General features: G+C 41.3%; 1 protein-coding gene across 4 annotated transcripts in view; it reads left to right on the forward strand.

Moving 5' to 3' along the window:
* The window catches only part of clcn5b (chloride channel, voltage-sensitive 5b), a 45,799-nt gene that overhangs the window by 11,171 nt on the left and 15,670 nt on the right, over nt 1–18,958 (forward strand). For 2 of the 4 annotated variants that reach the window (XM_004573756.5, XM_004573755.5), the window contains exons 3-11: nt 8,437–8,609; nt 9,508–9,607; nt 11,457–11,644; nt 12,067–12,189; nt 16,574–16,780; nt 17,393–17,473; nt 18,048–18,282; nt 18,368–18,543; nt 18,717–18,857. In XM_004573756.5, the coding sequence (XP_004573813.2) occupies nt 8,437–8,609; nt 9,508–9,607; nt 11,457–11,644; nt 12,067–12,189; nt 16,574–16,780; nt 17,393–17,473; nt 18,048–18,282; nt 18,368–18,543; nt 18,717–18,857 (1,424 nt within the window). Of the gene's footprint in view, nt 1–1,872; nt 2,627–4,967; nt 5,095–8,436; nt 8,610–9,507; nt 9,608–11,456; nt 11,645–12,066; nt 12,190–16,573; nt 16,781–17,392; nt 17,474–18,047; nt 18,283–18,367; nt 18,544–18,716; nt 18,858–18,958 lie in introns of those variants that run through there. The other 2 variants (XM_004573757.5, XM_004573758.4) reach the window with 2 other exon arrangements.

The raw sequence follows: 18,958 nt of genomic DNA on the forward strand, positions 1-18,958 counted from the left end.
TGCTGAACTCAGCATGACGTCCCTTGCTGGAAACCAGCAGTGTTGCTCTGGTGGAGTCTTCGTGTTGTTAACCCAGTTTCTGGGAAGCATTGGATGTTTTCTTTGGCTTTTGGTATGGATGTGTAGCCGGGATGCTAGTGTGTTTCTTTGCTCTTCGATGGAACATGTTTGGCTCAGTGCTTTGAAGGTTGTCTTTGTAACGTGTGCATTTGTTTGTTTTTTTTTGTTTTTTTTAGAGTGGCTGAGTGGTCAGCATACCTTTTTAGAGATATCCATTTCCATTTGGTTGTGAACCATATATCCATTTTCACCAGGGATGCACCAGTTAGAAACCTGGGTGTTCGTTTTGCTGAAGCTTTTTCTTTGGAGGGACATTGGAGCGTTTTTCACTTGAGGAACATTTCAAAACATAGATCCATCGGGTCAACAAGTGAACTCGAGATGATAATACATGCTTTTGTCTCTACAAGACTTGACTACTGTAACAGCCTGTTTACCTATCTAAACAAAAAAAGGTCTAGCTCGACTTTGTCTGTACATACATACATCTGGACATTCAACAGTGGCAACAGGTGTGATGAAGTCCAAATTTAAGTTTTGGCTCAAATATTGTTTTCAGCTAATAGCTTTTTTTTGCCTGTCAAGCTACTTTTTCATAGAGTCAGCTAAAGATGTTATTTAAAATATATAATTTTTGCCTAGTCTGTTATAGGGTTGGGCGATTGGAGGAATATATCGACTATCAACGATATCATCGATAGTTTTTAAAAGGGCAATTTATTTATTTATTTGCCCATGAGTAAGTTTGCTAATAATGATAGAGCTAATAGAAGCTGTCAACAGGGGGAAAAAAAATGCTTTTTTAATAGCACCCTCTTTCATCTGCGAGTAAATGCACCCTCGTCAGAGTGCGCCCAAATGCTTGTTGATGGAGCTGCAGAAGCTGGTGATAGCCTAGCACAGCGGTCCCCAACCTTTTATGCGCCACGGACCGGTTTATGCACGACAATATTTTCACGGACCGGCCTTTAAGGTGTCACGGACGCTGAAAACGGATAAAAACCCTGAAAACCATACATTTCACACCTGACCCTCAACTCTCGCGGCCCGGTACCAAACGACTCACGTACCGGTCCGAGTCCCGGGGGTTGGGGACCGCTGGCCTAGCATACTCAGCCAGATGGTGGACGCGTATATGCCCATGTAAGTTAGTCGTGTTTGAGTACTTTTCTCGCACTATACATCTGCACAAGCGGCACACCGCTTTGATTACATCCTTAGGTTTACCTCTTTCATCTGGTTTAAAGCCAAAGAAATCCCAACTTGGCAACTTTACATGTTTTTAGTGCTGTCAGCGTTAACGCGACATCATCACGACAATGCGATTACCAATTAACGCATCTGGAGCGTAGACTGAGTCAAAATCCCTGAAACATCTCTGTCAATGCATTTCGGGCAGTTTATCCAAAGTTCCAGATGGGTTGAGCGCTTTAAAAATTTTAATCGTGATGACCGCGTTTAAGCCCCGTTAACGCTGACAGGGGTTTTTTGGGGGGGGATTTGTTCGGCCGTGTTTGAACTTCTTCTGTGTGGTAAACGTGCAAATCAGTCCGTGCATGATTACATTGTTCCGCCCATCAAAAAGTCTGTCTCGACTGTCGGACTGATGATGGCCAGCTGGAAAATTTTTACATATCGCCCAACCCTAGTGTGTTATGTGTAGACACAACAATGGTCTGGACTGGACTGCAAATGAGTAAAAAAAGCAAACAAATGTCCAAAGAAAAAATCGGAAAGACCTTTAGAAAGCCCTTATTTTCAGTGTGGTTGAACCATATCTACTGTAAATACTGTGTATCTCATAGAAATGTGATGGCTGTGTGTAGCAGTGAGATAACTGAATTCTCCTGAGTTCACAGCATTGTTGGCATCACTCGCTTTTAGTTCAGCGTCTCTTAATAGGGTTAAAGTGCAGTTAAAGTCCACGGTTAAGGCTATAAAAGTGTTAACTGGTAGTAATTCATTCGTTCGTTTAGTCGACTTTTATCCCCCCCTTTTTAAAAGCACCCCGTCTGAGGTAGAAAAGAGCTTTTTAAATTTCAAATTTCTTTCACGGCTTTTGTTTTGCCTGTAGGTCAGCGGTGCTTATCAGAGCACGAGCTGTTCGGCAATTGATATTCAAGAGGACTGCGTTCACAGAATGAATGGAGAGTAAATGTAACTCACAGCCTGACCCTGTTTCACAGCACTGTGTACCACACAACCTTTCTTCCTGTCAGCTATCAGGGTCCCGCAGCATTCAGGAGGTGAAAGATCTTGTAAACACACGTGATCTCATTTTTACGCAGTAATCTGCCTTCGTCAAGCAGCTACAGCTCACAAACCTTTAAAAACAGCTCAGCAAGTCATTAAAGACTTCCCAGGCAGATTAGCCAGTCATTCACTTCCTTCAACAGCCTTCGGGGCGCTCTGTTGGAGTCCAAAGGAGGGACTGTGGGCAGTTTTCAGTCTGAGTCGTAGCACCGATTGTGGATTTTAAGCTTTGGGAGTTTGAGGGGGGGCTGAGGAGAGATGCACTGGGAGTTCTGGACTAAGAAGCTGGATGAGGAGGATTTGATTGAGAATGGTGAGTTTGTGTCACTGAGAGTGTTTTCCTTTCAGCTCAGATTTTCTTTTTCTTTTCACTGCCAGTGTACTCTGCTCTCACGCTGTCATAAACAAGAAGTGTGCTTTAACAGAGCCGAGAGTTAAATAGTTTCAGCACAATCACTGCAACTACTCGGCAGTCATGTTCAGTGTTTTATCTACTGTCTTCTTTTATACACCAACTGTTTAAATTTGCACTAAATCTTAAAACCTCGACTTTGCTTTGCTTTGTTTTTCTGCTGACATCTTGAACTTTATGGCACCAGAGTTTAATTATTAAGACCATTTACGACCCATCATGCAGTGAGTCATGTGGTTGGCGTGCTGGTGTGTATGTCACTGTAATTGATACAAGACGCAGTCCAAACAATGGTCATGTCTCGGTGTGTGACTGTTTAAGGTCTTTTACACTCAGTCTGAATAAGTGTGTATTTGTATTATTGGGTGTCTCCGTCAGTTTTTGGTAATCAGGATCAAGATAGGATTGGATAAATTAGGACGTTTCTGTTTTACAGCATCCAAAACGTACAAAAGTACAACATGTACAATAATGGCTTAAACGAAGCAGAGTAAATGTGTAGTGCAATAAAATAACACAAACTACAAAATGACAAAAATGTCAATAAAATAAAAACTACACAGCACAAAGGCACTCGATTAAATACAAAAAATAAGGTAACTAAAATGTTAATAAAATGCAATAAAACACTTTATCATTACAGAAATTGATATGAAAATCTATAAAAATGTAAATAAAATGTTAAATAATAAAAATGCATTTTAGATGGATGAAAATTTGAATATAAAACAGCATGACTGTCAAATCTAAATAAAATGGATATGGATCTCAAGGAAAAATAAATAAAAATATAAATAAAATATTAAGTAAAGATAAAAAAATATATAAAATTGTTGAAATCTAAATAAAATACAGTAAATGCAGTAAATAATTAAATATGATAGCTATTGTATGTTGAATAACTTATCTAAAAAGCTAAATGTAATACAACACAGGCGTATTGCAAAGCAAATAGAAATAAGGTGTAAATGCAGTAAGAGTGTGTTTAATGGGGCTTCTGCTGCTTTTTCTTCTTCAGGACTTTGAGCAGGAAGAAGTGTTTGTTTTACAATCTGAATAAAACTGTTGGTGCTGTCAGTGCACATGGAGAAAGGAACAAAACCAAAATGTCTTCACACAGAAACAAATTGTTAACATTTCAGCCTGGGAGAGATCTGAGGATTAGGGCGAGGCCCTGGTTTGCACCACAGTTTGTGTCCAAGGCTGAACACAAGCAGAACAAAGCATAACACACTTCATGATTTTGAAAGTGTGAACTGTCAACAAAGTTGTTTTCTTTATTCTGAGATTTTTTTTTTCACCCAATCACAGTGCCAGGAAAGGAAAACAATTTAACACAGATGTTGCATTTCCACATCGTGTGAAGGACTCCGAGATGGACTTGGAAGCAGGGCGTTGAGCACAATATGACCAAGAACATTATTTATGTTTTGTTTTCACATTAGCAGACCATCACTATCAGGGTCATGGAGGCCTGCGGCCTGTTCCTGCACACAGTGTGCAGTATGGCTAATAAATGGCACGAGGGCGGGTACGATAAACCTTGAACTTGTTGTTGTTGTTGTTGTTGTTTTTTTAAAGATGAGTGATTATTACCACAGGTATGTCACAGGCTTCATTACCCTCAGCTGCCCTCTAACGTTGCAGAAAGGGATGTTTTGCATAACTTGAGACAGTGATGTCTATATCAGCGTTGTCAAACATAAGCCTCGGGGACCAGAATCGGCTTGTAAAGACTCTAATCCGGCCCACCGGACAGCTTTGGATAATGTAACAGAGGGCCTTCATTTTGGACTTTTAAGTGGATTTTCATAGCTTTTAGTGTTTCCTACTGATAAAGACCTCCATTGCCAGTCATACTACAGTAGTGCTGTAAATGTGCCAGTGAACAAGGCATTTTGACACCTGCAAGAAGGATTCTTGTCAGGAGTTTATATAAGTTTACAAACGGGGTCTCAAACCAGGCTTCTGGTGATTGGGCAAAACAATCCAGGTTAATACTTAACGACGTAGCTGTGGCTACAACTTTGCCTCTGCATGACAAACTGTGCCTTCTTTTTCCCCTTTATTAATTCACTCACCCATACTGGTGTTCCTCTAAACCATGCTGATACAAATATCAACAGATCAGTTCTGTTAATTCACCCTGTAAAACCAGTCTAACCTGTCAGCTCGGGTGTGTAGAATGTCCCTTTTGTGTTGTCGCATAATAACATTCTGCTGCTGTAGTGTTACAAAACGCAGAAATGTGAAGTAATCCTAAATCAGACCAGCCGTGGCTTCCTGATCACACATCAGAATCACAAGCTGGAATTTCACCACACTGCACTTCATGATCACCTGAGGAGAGCCATCTTCCTAACACTAATGTAAGTTCATGCGTACTGTGGGTTTTCCCCCCCTTAGTTCTCAGGGGTAGTTCTCTCCTCTGCTTTCCCAGTCATTACAATTATATTGCGCTCCGCATTAATACTCAAGTGAAAACACTTTTAATTTCAGCTCAGGCCATTGTTTTGGGCTCATAATAACACAGTTCCTCACTGCGTAAATCTGAAGGTCTCCCTGCGTTGTTTCCTGTTTCCGTTTGGATCTGTTTTTGATTGGTTGCTGCTGTCTGGATATGATTGCCTGTAGCGCCGACGCTGCCACGTACTCAGGCTCTTTTGTTCTGGAGCTGCTTGAGAGAATAAAGCAGAACTCTATCTCAGAGCCTTGTGTGTCTTTCCCTCAGACTTTCATCAATACAGCATTGTATAGGATTGGTGTTATCAAAATCATAGAAGCAGGCTACAATGCACTTTGCCCACAAAAGAGCAACAGGAAATGTTTTTTTCTTTTTACCCTTTTTCTTTGCTTTGTAATAAGACTCAGCAGTGGGGTTACCAGTCTTAGCATTTAGGCCTATGTGTGTCTGTGTGTTATTTTATACAGCAGTCAGATTTTGCTTGAGAGAAGGAGGAACTCATTTTGCTGCTGTTGACACATTCATCTTTGAAAAACAAGTGTTATTTCTGTAAGAAAGACATTTCTGTCACTCTTAAGCTTAAATGCTGTGAAGACTTTAATATATGTGAAATACTTAAGATTTTTTGTGGTACTTTCAAATTTGTGTTTTTTAAATGTAATATTTTTACTGTCTCCCAGGGTTTTAGCTGTCTTTGATCCAACACAGCTGATTTAAATTGCTACATTGCTACATTTAGGCCTGAATTATGCTTTAGCAGGAAATCTTACATTGTAACTTATGACGTAACCAGAAAGTCCTTTTAACCTTATGCCGTAACTTGACATGCTCCTTACAAGAAATGTAACTATACTACGACTTGAATGATCCAGAAGGTTGCAATGTAGGATTAAATCAGGTTTCAGGGTCACACAGGCATAGAGACCAGCTGACAACCTCCCAGCAGCCGCATGTCACTGAGGAAAATGTGTGATCCCTGGTTGGTTGACAAGTTGTAGCTGGAGGTTGCTTGATGTCGATAAGTGAATCAGTTGCAAAGAGGTTTGCAGTGCTGCACTGAAAAAGCTCCTTGAAGTTGCTTTGATCACAAAGCAGGTTGCCAGCGGTCGCCTGTAATTTGCCTAGAAGATGCTGACTTGTCTGCAAACACTCACTAACTGCTCACCAAGCTTTAGTGAAACAGTGGAAAGTGTGAAAAACAAGCTTATTTCTGACAGTGTAAGACAAACAAGGATTGTTTTGAACAGTTATTCATGCAAAGCTGCTCTGTTGGACTACGTGAATAAACATGTAGAGTAGAGCAGGGCGATATGGCCAAAAATATTTATCACGATATATATTTGAAAATTTGCGATAACGATATAACTGACGATATAATTGATGCGAGACAAAATACAACTCCACAACATTACTAGCGCAAAAAGACAACCTTCCATTTATTTTCACTTAAACAAGAAGCTGGTTTTTATGTACATTAAAGCTTTATAAAAATGTAACAGTGCAAATGCAAATTGCTTGCTGAAAGTTTAACCAAAAGGCATTTCCAGTAGAAATGGGCTGACATGTCCTGAGCATAACCATGTATAATATCCACTGAAGTTAAAAAGAGGTGCTTTGCAACATTAAACTGCAGTGTGCAGTACGCATTTTTCGGACCATAAGGTGCACGGGATTATAAGGCACATTAAGCGAAACAAAGCAGTCAGATAAATCAAACTTTATTAAACTCATTCTTCTTGCTTCCTCCACTTCTGTGCCATTGATTCATTAATGTTGAATTCTCTGGCAGCTGCTCTATTCCCATGTTGTTGCAGTATATTAATGACTAACCTCGTATTGTGGATGGATTATCTCAGTTGTTCTCCTGACTGAAGTTTGGTCCGTTTACAGCATCCTGCCATGCGATTGCATTTGTCTCTAACCATGAAGAACCTTCACGTTAACTTTTATAAGTGGAAAAGTGTTAGTGTTCGTCCTCCAGCTTCACTGTTTATGTTATGCTAACATAGCTGTGTCGCTAGCGATCACGTAGCACATCATTATATACCAGCTAGCCCAACTTCAGTAACCCTACAAACGTCACTGCTGTTTAGTTTCCTGTCTTCATTTATGTTGCAAGTGATAGCAGAGCTGTACGTTTGATTTTTTTCAGAACTCTCTCAGTCAGAACATGCAATATCATGCTTAGGTAACTAGCGAAACTAGCGAGCTAACTTCCGCTAGCTTCCTGCTAACTTCTAACTCCGTTAAATGTAATAACTTTTGTTTTCATGGATGCCTGGAAGTTAAACTTTATAGTTACACCTCGTAAAGCAGCAATGCTGATCGTTTTATTAAAGATGAAAGAATTTAGACAGTTTTTAACTCTCAGTGATGCTGCAGTGTTGTTTGACCTGAAGAATACGGAGTTTAGGACCCAGATTACTCCCAGATTTAAGAGCATCTTAGTCCGACAAATACGACAATAACAACGGCCGCTTGCATGTTCTGCAAAAAAATGTGCTTTGTCGTGTATCTGACGGACAAACACCAAACCAGTTCCACATCACTGAAGTTGCACCATTTTTACAAACCAATTCTGGATCATCTGTTTCACTCAACAATCGGCCATGTGCGTATGAAAACAAAGGCACTGCGCATGCGCGTTTTACTCCCATTCTATCGCGATATTTCATTTTCCTATCGTTGCCTAACATTATACCGGTATTACCGTGAACGGTATAATATGGCCCAGCCCTAATGTAGAGTCAGAATGAATGCAGAAGGTCCCCGGGAAAAGAATTGAGCGATAGTTTGTGTCTGTGTATTTCAAGTTACACCAACTCGGCACAATGGTGATGGTACATGTTTCTGAACAGCTTTTCTCTGCTTGTATATCAGAAACCTGAATTTCTACTCTTAGATTTACTGCAATTTGTGCTCCTAATGAGATAAACCTGTGGTCTTTCCTCTTCCTCCATCCTCAGGGCAGACCTATACTGATGTGCATTTAAATTGAGTTTCTCTGCTCAGTAAATGAAGCTAACACTGGTTATTCTAGACGAGTAAAGCTTTCTAATAAATCTTCAAATGTCTTGAATCTTGCAGTCCTGCTGATGTTGTGACAGCTAAAGCGGAAAGGTTATATTCTGTAAACATCAGTCTGTGGTCCCATCATTGCCTCATTGCAGGAAGTGCTGAAGCGACAGGTGTTTGAATGTGACTTCATTGCTCTGTCTCAAATGTACCTTCTGTTCCTTGCTTTCAGGAGTTTACGAGGAGAGTAACGGCACCAGCAGAACAGCCGGTATGAACGGTAACGGCCCCAGCAGGCTTGTTGACCCCCTGGAGGATCCGCTGCCTGGAGTGGGCACCTATGAAGACTTCAACACCATCGACTGGGTCAGAGAGAAGAGCAAAGACCGGGACAGGCACAGGGAGGTAAGGAGGAAGGATGTTTTTGGGGGGAGTTAGATGAATTTCGCTATCATACCTATAACAAGATGAGGAATTTACTCTCTGGGTGCCAAAGCAAGCGTCAGTTCAAGGTCAATTTTCTTTTGGTAGATCTGGGTCCGTCAAATGGTGTCCAAATCAAAAATACAAATGATTACTGCTTCGTTTCCTCGTGTTTGGTGCGTCACTGTTCGTTGCCTCAGTGAGTCATCTTCAGATCACTTATAAGTGGTCCACAAAGCTCCCGAACAACTACTTACTCAGTCCTCTAAGTGATGCTATTGGGGATCTATTTTGTCATCTTTGCACTCTCCCCATGAAGTTGTTTGACAGATATGTTCATATGCCTGCTTACATTAGCAAACTCCTGCATCCATGGGTTTGGTGTTGGTTCATCGAGGTGCTCTGATCAAAGCTCTTATTGGTTCCTGGTCCTAGACTGAAAACTAAAGAAGGCTTTGTGTTTGAGTTTGCGGCTTCTAAACTTACATTAAATGCACTACAATGTCATTTGATACCTGTGGACTGGATTTATTTATTTTTTAAATTTGTTTATGATTGTGAATCACTTTGATCTCGATCTGTTGCTTGTTTTATTTAGCATTATGTGGGTTGTTTATGTATTGCCACACTTTTTAGAGTAGAAACAGGGACGATGGAGGTTATGTGCAGATGTAGCTTGGACTTCATGCCTTATTACATGAGCCGTCAATACAGCAGCACATGAGATAAATGTACTTAAATATAACTCGTCACTTTTTGTCTTGACCAGCTGTATATTTTCAGAGGTCTCAGCGTCATTCAAATGACTTTAATGTCATGTTTTTAGGATACGGAAGAAATTTTTCACTTTCTCATTTCTTTCATTTCTCCGTTCATCCAGATCACCAATAAGAGCAGACAGTCCACTGTGGCCCTGCTGCACAGCATCAGTGATGCCTTCTCAGGGTGGCTGCTCATGCTGCTGGTGGGACTCATGTCAGGTACTCCACACACTCATCCCCACACATACATTTATTAATGCTTTATTACCACAGTTGTCTTCAATAACAGGTAGACACAATCATAAGGAAGGAAAAGCAAACTAACTCCAGATGCTGTGAATTGAAAAACACACTGCAGCATAAAGTATGCAAATTCTTTATACGCTGCCGTTTTGAATTGGGTGTCTCGCACATAAATTGTCCCTCTTAAGTGCAGCAGCTCAAATTCTGAGTGGTTATTGAAATGTTATCATATCTTTGCTGAATTTGGGACCTCAGGTCCTGAGCAGTAGGGAGACAAAGTTAAAGAGGCAAGGCTGAGATGCTTTGGGCTTGTCCAGATGAAGGATAGTGGATATACTGGACAAAGGATATTAAAGATGGGGATCAGTAATTAGAAGTGAAGGAGGACATGCAGATGGTTTGTGTTACACAGAAGGATGGCGGGGATTGGGTGAGATGGAGGTAGATTATCTGCTGTGGCAACAGACTTTAGGGCACTGCTCTTAAAAACACAGTTATTTAACTGATCTTCCCAGGCTTTCAGGCTTCTGAAGCACTTTGATGGAAAGCGTTTGTACTTGCTCAGACTTTTTCTCTTGTTTCATTGCTGGCTGCATCAGCTGAACATTATATCCCATGGGTTGACAGAAAACGGGTTTAGAGCCGCGACGTAGCACGAGCACAGCACTGAACATATGCGGGGCGGCACCTATCTAAAGGAAATGAATGTTAGCAATGTTGGTTAAAAATCTTTTTGTTGACCCTTTGGGTTGTAAACTTGTTCAGATTACACTGATCCACTTCTCTGACATTTGGTCGCACTCAGATATGCATAATAAAAATAATAAACGTTATCTATATAGCACCTATAAAAACAGAACTCTGAGTTATGCAGAGTACTCGGAGGCTAAATTCAAACAACCATAAAAGTCGAGATTGTTAAAACAATAAAGGGAAAATGTAAGGCGCAAACCAGGCAATCACAATAAATTGTGTGATTCCATGGAAAAGCACAGCGTTCTTCAGGCCCTGTGCAATAACGTGAGCGTATCTAATAAAACAAAACTGTGCAAAGTTTGACTAATGTCTATGACATGGGGACCTGGATATTTTATGTTTTCTCATGATTCACTGGAGGAAACTTCAATAACCTGCATTTTGTGTAAATTGTACCATCATGTGGGTGAGACGTATCAGTCAAAATAAAATTCTCCTCACTTACATTTTAATACCAGGCTTATCTTCTAGCCCAGATTTGTTCTGTCTCAAAAACTCGTTTTAAAACTCATCATTGTAGCTTATCTCAGTGAAAATGGAGAGCACTGTTACTTCTGTTCCCTTGCTACTGCTAAGACCTCAAGCAAGGAACAGAAATAATAACGTAGACAAGTTAAGGCGGTAACCGGACAATAAAAGGCTGTAAAAGACAGCATTACTTGTATTGAGAGGACAGAATACAAGTCTATATAAAGTGAGTTTAAGATGAACTTTAAAGGAGGTCAAGGATTTGGCCTCATCTCCTCAGGCCGTTTGTTCCGAAGAAGAGGAGCACGATCTGTTTTAGACTTGAAACAAATGGAGAGTCTGCTGAAGCCAGTGTTTCCACAGTGTGTCTTTCTCGTGTCCTCCCCTAACCCTCCAACTGGCCACAGCAGATGGCTGCTCCTCCCTGAGCCTGGTTCTGCCAGAGGTTTGTTCCTGTCAAAAGGGAGTTTTTCCTTCCCACTGTCACCGAGTGCTTACTCATAGGGGGAGCTGTCTGATTGTTGGGGGTTCTCTCTATTATTTTAGGGTCTTTATCTTACAGATTTTTCTTTCTTGTTGTCTTTCTTCTCAACTTTTTCAGGTGCTCTAGCCGGCGGAATCGACATCTCAGCCCACTGGATGACGGACGTGAAGGGAGGGTTGTGTCTCCGAGGCTTCTGGTTCAACCACGAGCACTGCTGCTGGTTGTCTAACGAGACCACGTTCCAGGAGAGGGACCGGTGTCCACAGTGGCAGAGCTGGGCTGAGCTCATAACAGGAAAGTCAGAGGTAGGAGAAGATTTTAAAACTTTCTGCTGATTTTGATGCGTGCAATTTCTAGTTGGTAGCAGTTGTTATTCTCAGAATTGTTTTTGAGGGATTTTCTTGGCTCCAAATGTGTGAATGAAGTGTAATCCCAAGCCTTGAGTTTGAGATTTGTTGACTGTTCCTCAGGCTTCAGTGCTGCTATGGCTCCATCTACTGGTTGAAAACTGTCATGGTGCAAAATCTAAACCACTGTGACTTCAGGATTTCCACAAAACGAATCCCTGCTTAGTTATTTATGTTGTGTTTATTTATTCATTTTTCAGAAATCATTTGTCACTTCGTGTGTGTGTGTGTGTGTGTGTGTGTGTGTGTGTGTGTGTGTGTGTGTGTGTGTGTGTGTGTGTGTGTGTGTGTGTGTGTGTGTGCTATTTGTGCCTCTGCAGGGTCCCTTTGCCTACATCATGAACTACCTGATGTACATATTTTGGGCTCTGATGTTCTCCTTCTTGGCTGTCATACTGGTCAGAGCCTTTGCTCCGTACGCATGCGGATCAGGAATACCAGAGGTAAGGCTGCACTCTAAACAATAATGGTAAACCATCACAGTTTTTAACTGACTCGTTATATTAATGGTTTAAATCACTTTTTCCCCACTTTATGTTGTTGCTTTTATTTCATCTCTTATTTAGTTCATAGGCCACTTACAGCCTGTTTTGACATCAGGAATAGTTGGACCACTAAGACTGTTAGATAATTAACTATAGAGGCAAAAAACACCTTCAGGAGATTCTCTTCTCTTTCACTATAAAGAAAATTCTAAAAATTTAAAAATGTAACCTAAAAATGTCATATTTAATAAATCTTTAACATATAAATGTAAAGAAAAGCAAGCCATATAACAGCTCTGTTTTTCCACACTGCTGTAATAAACCAGTGAAATCCGTCACCCACAGCTCCTTAATCTGACACAGATTTGTAAAATTACAGAAAGGTAGAGGGAGCTTGTTACCCAAACTTTGAACTGACTGTTTCAATGACATTTAAAAAGAAGAAAATGTTTTGGACCCAGTGTTTTTTCTTTTTCTTTTTTTCTTAAACAAAGAACAAACACAGTTTCTTTGGTTCATTGACGGCAGCAATCCCTTAAGTATTGTCCCCAGCCCTCTTGTGGGCCTTTTAGGTACTGCAGTCAATTCAATATCATTAAAATAATTTGGGATTGGTTCCAAAATCAGATTTTCCTATTGAAATGTTCTTTTAAAATCCCAGAAGATTTTTTTTAAATTTAGATTTTGTAATAAATGTAAAAATGAAGACCGTTCAAACCGTTGGCTCAGAATTGTGAGGATTTGATATCCATGATCAGGGGTCGGCAACCTTTCTGATGACGAGTGCCATTTAAAATTTCCTCAGAGGTCAGTGTGCCATATGATTGCATTAGCAATAAATTTAATAACGCTCTATATTAACAGTTACACACTATATAGAACCACTTCATACAATTATATTTGTTCGCAGATGTTGGCAGCTATCAGCGAATAGTTATCAGCTATTTTGAAACAAAAAAAAAAGACTTTTTATCCATAACAGCAAATGGACTGTACAACAGAAAATACAAATGCTATTTATGGTCTCCTCACAACAATGATAAGAAAAATAAACTGGGCCAGTATGGCATGTTTGATAATACAGAGACACACATGTTAATCTGATCTCTGGTCTCCCACTCAGAGACACAGGTCTCCGAGTGTCCAGCATTCAGACACATATGTGGAGTCAAATACTGTCAATAAGGCCTCTGCAATGTTCTGAAGACAGTTAAACTTGTCAGGTAGTGATGTCCAGCAGGTGAAAATGCAGCTCCATGAACACGCACAGCTGTGGATTCCAGCTGCTTCCATGTTGCGTTAACTGGCATTAACTCAGCCAGTTAATGTGAGACAAACCCAGCTGCTCATTAAAGATTTCTGGTTTGATCAGAAAATAAAACATTGGTCCAAACACCTGAAAGTCCCAAACATGCATTGTGTCTCGAGTCTACGGATGCATCCGTGTATCTCCGTGCTGATGCTGTGCTGAGCGAACAGCTCCTGAAGCTTTTGAAGTGTCAGAATGTGGAAAGCTAACAACGACCCTCTCACCAGTAGGCGAAGTTATTTTTAGCCAATTACAAGTTGAATCTGGTAGTTGGGGTTGTTAGCTAAGATACCGTCATTAAGAAGCGGCACAACTAATGTGTCTATGCGAGCTGATTTGCGATGTGCACCGCTGGCCTGGCCATTTATTTTTTGATGCACCCTCTCAGATTAATTCACTGCGTGTCGTGCCCAGGGCTGGACTGGGACAAAAAAACAGCCTCTGGCATTTTGACTACAGACCGGCCCACCAGGTATTAAAGCCATAAAGCCTTTGAATGAAAGCAAACACTGTTGTGACAGTGATGTACAGTCTTGTTGGTATATGTATGATTTCTATACATTTTACATCAGATAAAAACTTTGGTTGTAAGCTTCAGATAATTATTTAATAACAGCCAGACATTTCAAAATGAGAATAAGAAAGAAAAGTATTTCTTTGTGCCCCTTTTCCCTGTTAATGCCCTACCTGCCCCCTGGCAACACTTTGCTAGACCCGCCCCTGCACAGTTACCAGCTGTCAGCTACGTAAAAAAGGATCCTGGTGTTATTTGTCTCTCAGAAACAGTTCATAACTTCAACTCATTCATGTTAACTAAAAGGTAAACCTGTTTCTCCATCACCTGTTCAGCTCTGATGATTCAGTAAGGACATCTCCTGGTTTCATCTTCATGTTTCCCTCTCACCAGATATACAAACCGACATCATGACCAGCAGCTTTACAGCTGTGGCTCCAGCAAACATCAGCTGATACTGGAAATTAATATTAAATAAATTCTAACAACAGCTGATCAAGCTTAAACGTGCTGCTGTTGTTTAGCGCGACATCCGCTGGTTTCCTCTTTCTGGCGCAAAGTGGGCGATAAACAAACGAGAGAAAAGCTGATCAGCTGATCATTGATCAGTTTCATGATTGAAGTAGCAACAGGAGAGAGAGGGTGAGAGAATGAGAGAAGAAGAGGCAGCTGTGCAGCGTAAACACACAGAATAAATCCAGCTGTGTGTCTTTTTCATTGTAGCTGAAGTACGGGACAAACTGTTCCTTTTCAGCTCAACACGAAACGCGTAATAATTTCTCTGAATGCAGGACGATTCTGTCTTTTTACGGGACGGTTGGAAACTCTACTAACTAAAGTTCAACATCAGTAACATCATAACACCCACCCAGCTGTATAGAAACTCCATCATGCTAGCTAGTACGCAGTATGAGTTATTGTAACTGACTGTAAAAAGTCAGCACAACGAAAATAAACTCCACCTAAATTTTGTTTGTATCATCTGACCCAGACAGACTGCAGGTCATAACTTCTTACCTGAAGTTCAGTTCACCTGACACTCGGACTGGCAGCTGCCTCAGGTCTCTCCTCCTCCTGCCTCCCCTTTCTCTCATCCACCTGCTGGCCTCCACCACTTGCTAATGTTACTGAATCTGAGGAAGCTCCACCACAGCCACCACCAAACAACTAAGTTATTTTTACACACCGGCCAGCATCTGACCAATCCACCACCTTTCATTGTTTATACCGTTACAAAAAAAAAAAAAAAAAAATCATCAGGCCACCGAGCAAATGCCCGATGGCCAGTCCAGCTATGGTCGTGCCATCAGTTAACCCTTCGCGTGCCCAGGGTTGCCGACCCCTAATCTACCATGATGGCTAAAAGTTTTGGCAGCGGCACTGGTTTTGGGTTTCATAACTTTACAGTTTCATGTTTCAGAATTTAGTTTTTCACGTTTCTGTTCTAGTGAAGAACAAGTACGAGTATTTCATAAGCTTCAAAGTGGTTTATAGTCAAATAAGTCAAACTTATGCAGGGAGTTGGTGTTTCCAGTGTTGACCCATCTTGATGACAGTCCACTGCAGCCTTAGAAGCCTCACTGGGCTCCTGCTTGCCCACCTGCTTTTTAAAAAGAGGCCATGCTGAAGACTTGAGGCACTGATTAAGCAGACATCACTCAGGATTTGGCCCAGAAGAGAAGCGAACTACAGAAGAAGGGTCAAAACTGTTAACACTGACTCTTTGCATAAATTTGATTTATTTGCCACTAAAAGTCTTTGAAACCTATGAAATGTTTTTCAGTGGTTAAAGTGGGAGCTGTCATGTTGGGGTGGTGCAGCATGAGAACAAGAATTACTTAGACGCTTCATTCATAAACACATCAACAACAACAACAACAACAACAAAGAAGAGTTGCTCGTTAATGCTGCTCCTGTTCAGTTGTAGGAAACTTGGTATATTCACGTACTTAGAGTGTTTTTCTTTTTAATTTTAATAAACACCAGGTCAACTAGTTCTGCTTCTCCTGTTCCCTGTTCTTCCCGTCCATCTGCCTTTGTTTACTCTCCTGTTCGCTCCGTTTCTTTCATTCTTCATTTCTGAGGAGGTGAAAAGCCAAAGATTTGCTTACACTCTGGAAAGCCAAACATTTTCTCACTGGATTCGTCCATTCTAGAAAAAAACGAAAACAAAAATACACCAGCTTCCTCCAAATCCAAATATTATCCTGCTCACTACTCCTCTCAGTTGAAGAACTGTTTAATTTTGTGGAACTTGAATCGTTTTCTCCCAACACTCTCGTTTCTCAAAGGTCAGCAGGGCCACGCACGAGAGATTAACCACTTATTTGAAAGAAAAATATCAAAACGCAAACCTCATTTCTCTCCTTGGGCCCTCCTTCTGTGTTTACACTCGCTTTCTTGTGGTTATACACTCAGACAGGCGTATCTAAACTGAACCCTCCCTAACATAAACATATCCTCATCTTCTCCTTGCACATGCAAACAAACCCACCCACTCTCACCTCCGTCTTCCTCAGATTAAAACCATCCTCAGTGGCTTCATCATCCGGGGCTACCTGGGGAAGTGGACCCTGATCATCAAGACCATCACCCTGGTCTTAGCCGTCTCCTCCGGGCTCAGTTTAGGGAAGGAAGGCCCTCTGGTCCACGTCGCCTGCTGCTGTGCTAATATACTCTGTCACCTGTTCACCAAGTACCGCAAGAATGAGGCCAAGAGGCGAGAGGTAAGCAGGGGTGACGCCGGTGTTGTTGGAGGAGTTATTGCGGGTTTTTGGGGAAACTTGACAGGAAAGACGGTCATCAAGAAAAAAAACCGTACAAGCAAAATATTGCAATAGCTAAAGACCAATAGTACAAGGCTGTTGACCTTTTACATTTATGCAGATAAATTGATCTGTTACATGAAAGTCCAACTTGGAAATGATATTTTAAACCACACTGGTTAATCATGCAAGTCTTAAATTGGAAGCAGACCTCAAAACAGGAGCTTTTTATATAACCTGGCAACTCACACCTGATAATTTTGGATGGGTAAATGGAATTAAGGAGATCTCTCAATGAGAGAAAAATAATGTGACTGTCCAGAATATCTACTCTTTTTGCAGAAATATATTTTTCACATATTCTCTAGTTTAGATTAAATTGATGGAAAAGACAAAGTTTCTGATTGAAGCTTTAAATTTTTCACATAAATGGGAACAGCAGTGCTTTTCCTGTACTGCCGTTATCCCTTTAATCTGCACGTGATCAAGTTTGACGGGCTTGATCACTTGATTGTTTTGTTGGGCAAGACAGTTGGTACAGTCTCTCCCTTTTTTTCTCGTCTCTACATGTAGGTGTTATCAGCGGCAGCAGCAGTGGGCGTGTCAGTGGCTTTTGGAGCTCCTATTGGAGGAGTCCTGTTCAGTCTGGAGGAGGTGGGTAGAGCTTATGATGCGTTTTCCACTGTTTTCTATCATTTGTCTGCAGATTCTCTGTATCTGTATTTCTGTGTCAGAACAACACCTGCAGTGCCGGCTGTTTTATTACTCCACAAATACCTGATTTGAATTGGGTTTTTAATTGCTTTCCACTTCCTGTCACATTTCATTTAGTTTAAAATTGTTATTTTTGATTCAGTTGTGTCTAATTTGGTTTCCAGAGCTTGCTTTGTTTTTATTGTTTAAAGATGTTTAAAGATGAGTGAGATATTTGAGTCTCGCATAAACAGAAGCAGTAAAAGTTTTCTTGGGATGGTTGTTTTGACAATCTGAGCAAAATTGGAAAAAGACAACATTTTAAAAACGAGGAGAATAATGTCTTATTTTGTTTTAGTTCGTTTTGTAAATACAATTTTTGGTTGAGCCTAGTTTTTATATCTTTGTGTTTTCCATTCAGTCCAGTTGTAGTTATTTTGTTTAGGTTTGGGGTGAGGTGTAGTGAGGTGTAGTGAGCTCCGGCTTTGCCTCTCTCTCATCAATAAATGTCTCTGTCCGCCTCTCTCTCCTCCAGGTGAGCTACTACTTCCCCCTGAAGACTCTGTGGCGTTCGTTCTTCGCCGCTCTGGTGGCGGCCTTCACCCTGCGCTCCATCAACCCGTTTGGGAACAGCCGCCTGGTGCTCTTCTATGTGGAGTTTCACACGCCGTGGCACCTGGTGGAGCTGGCCCCTTTCATCCTGCTGGGGATCTTTGGAGGCCTTTGGGGGGCGCTGTTCATCAAGGCTAACATTGCCTGGTGCAGGCTTCGTGAGTAGCGGTGACATATCTGTGACGTATTTTTCTTTCCTTTGTGTCTCCAACCCATAAATTAACTTCTCCACACACCTCACAGGTAAAACCACTTGTCTGGGTCACTACCCCGTCATCGAGGTGCTGGTGGTCGCCGCGCTGACCGCCTTGCTCGCCTACCCCAACAGTTACACCAGGATGAGCGGATCCGAGCTCATCTCGGAGCTCTTCAACGACTGCTCCCTGCTCGACTCGTCTCAGCTGTGCGGCTACAAACAGGTCAGCCGATAAATCGCTGCATCAGGATACTGCAGTTTTTCACGTGATTATTTAACCTTGCTGAGCTATCTAATATATCTTTATATATATTTCTTGTTCTTCTCTCTCGCTGCTTCCTTTCCCCCTCTTTCTGTCTCCATGCGTATCTTTCTTTTCCTCACTCGTGCTCGCAGCCAGCCAACACGTCAGACACAGGTGTAGATAACAGCCTCGCTGACCGGCCAGCGGGACCAGGCCTTTACACGGCGCTGTGGCAGCTGGCCCTGGCCTTGGTCTTCAAGATGATGATCACTGTTATTACATTTGGCATGAAGGTTTGTGAAGAGACACTCAGCGGTCCGCTTTGAACTCCTCATCAATGAGACATTTATTGTTATTCTCCCCATGGTGTAACATTGCATGTAAAAAGCCTACA

This window comes from Maylandia zebra, linkage group LG3 (assembly GCF_041146795.1).
Source record: "Maylandia zebra isolate NMK-2024a linkage group LG3, Mzebra_GT3a, whole genome shotgun sequence".
NCBI lineage: Eukaryota > Metazoa > Chordata > Actinopteri > Cichliformes > Cichlidae > Maylandia > Maylandia zebra.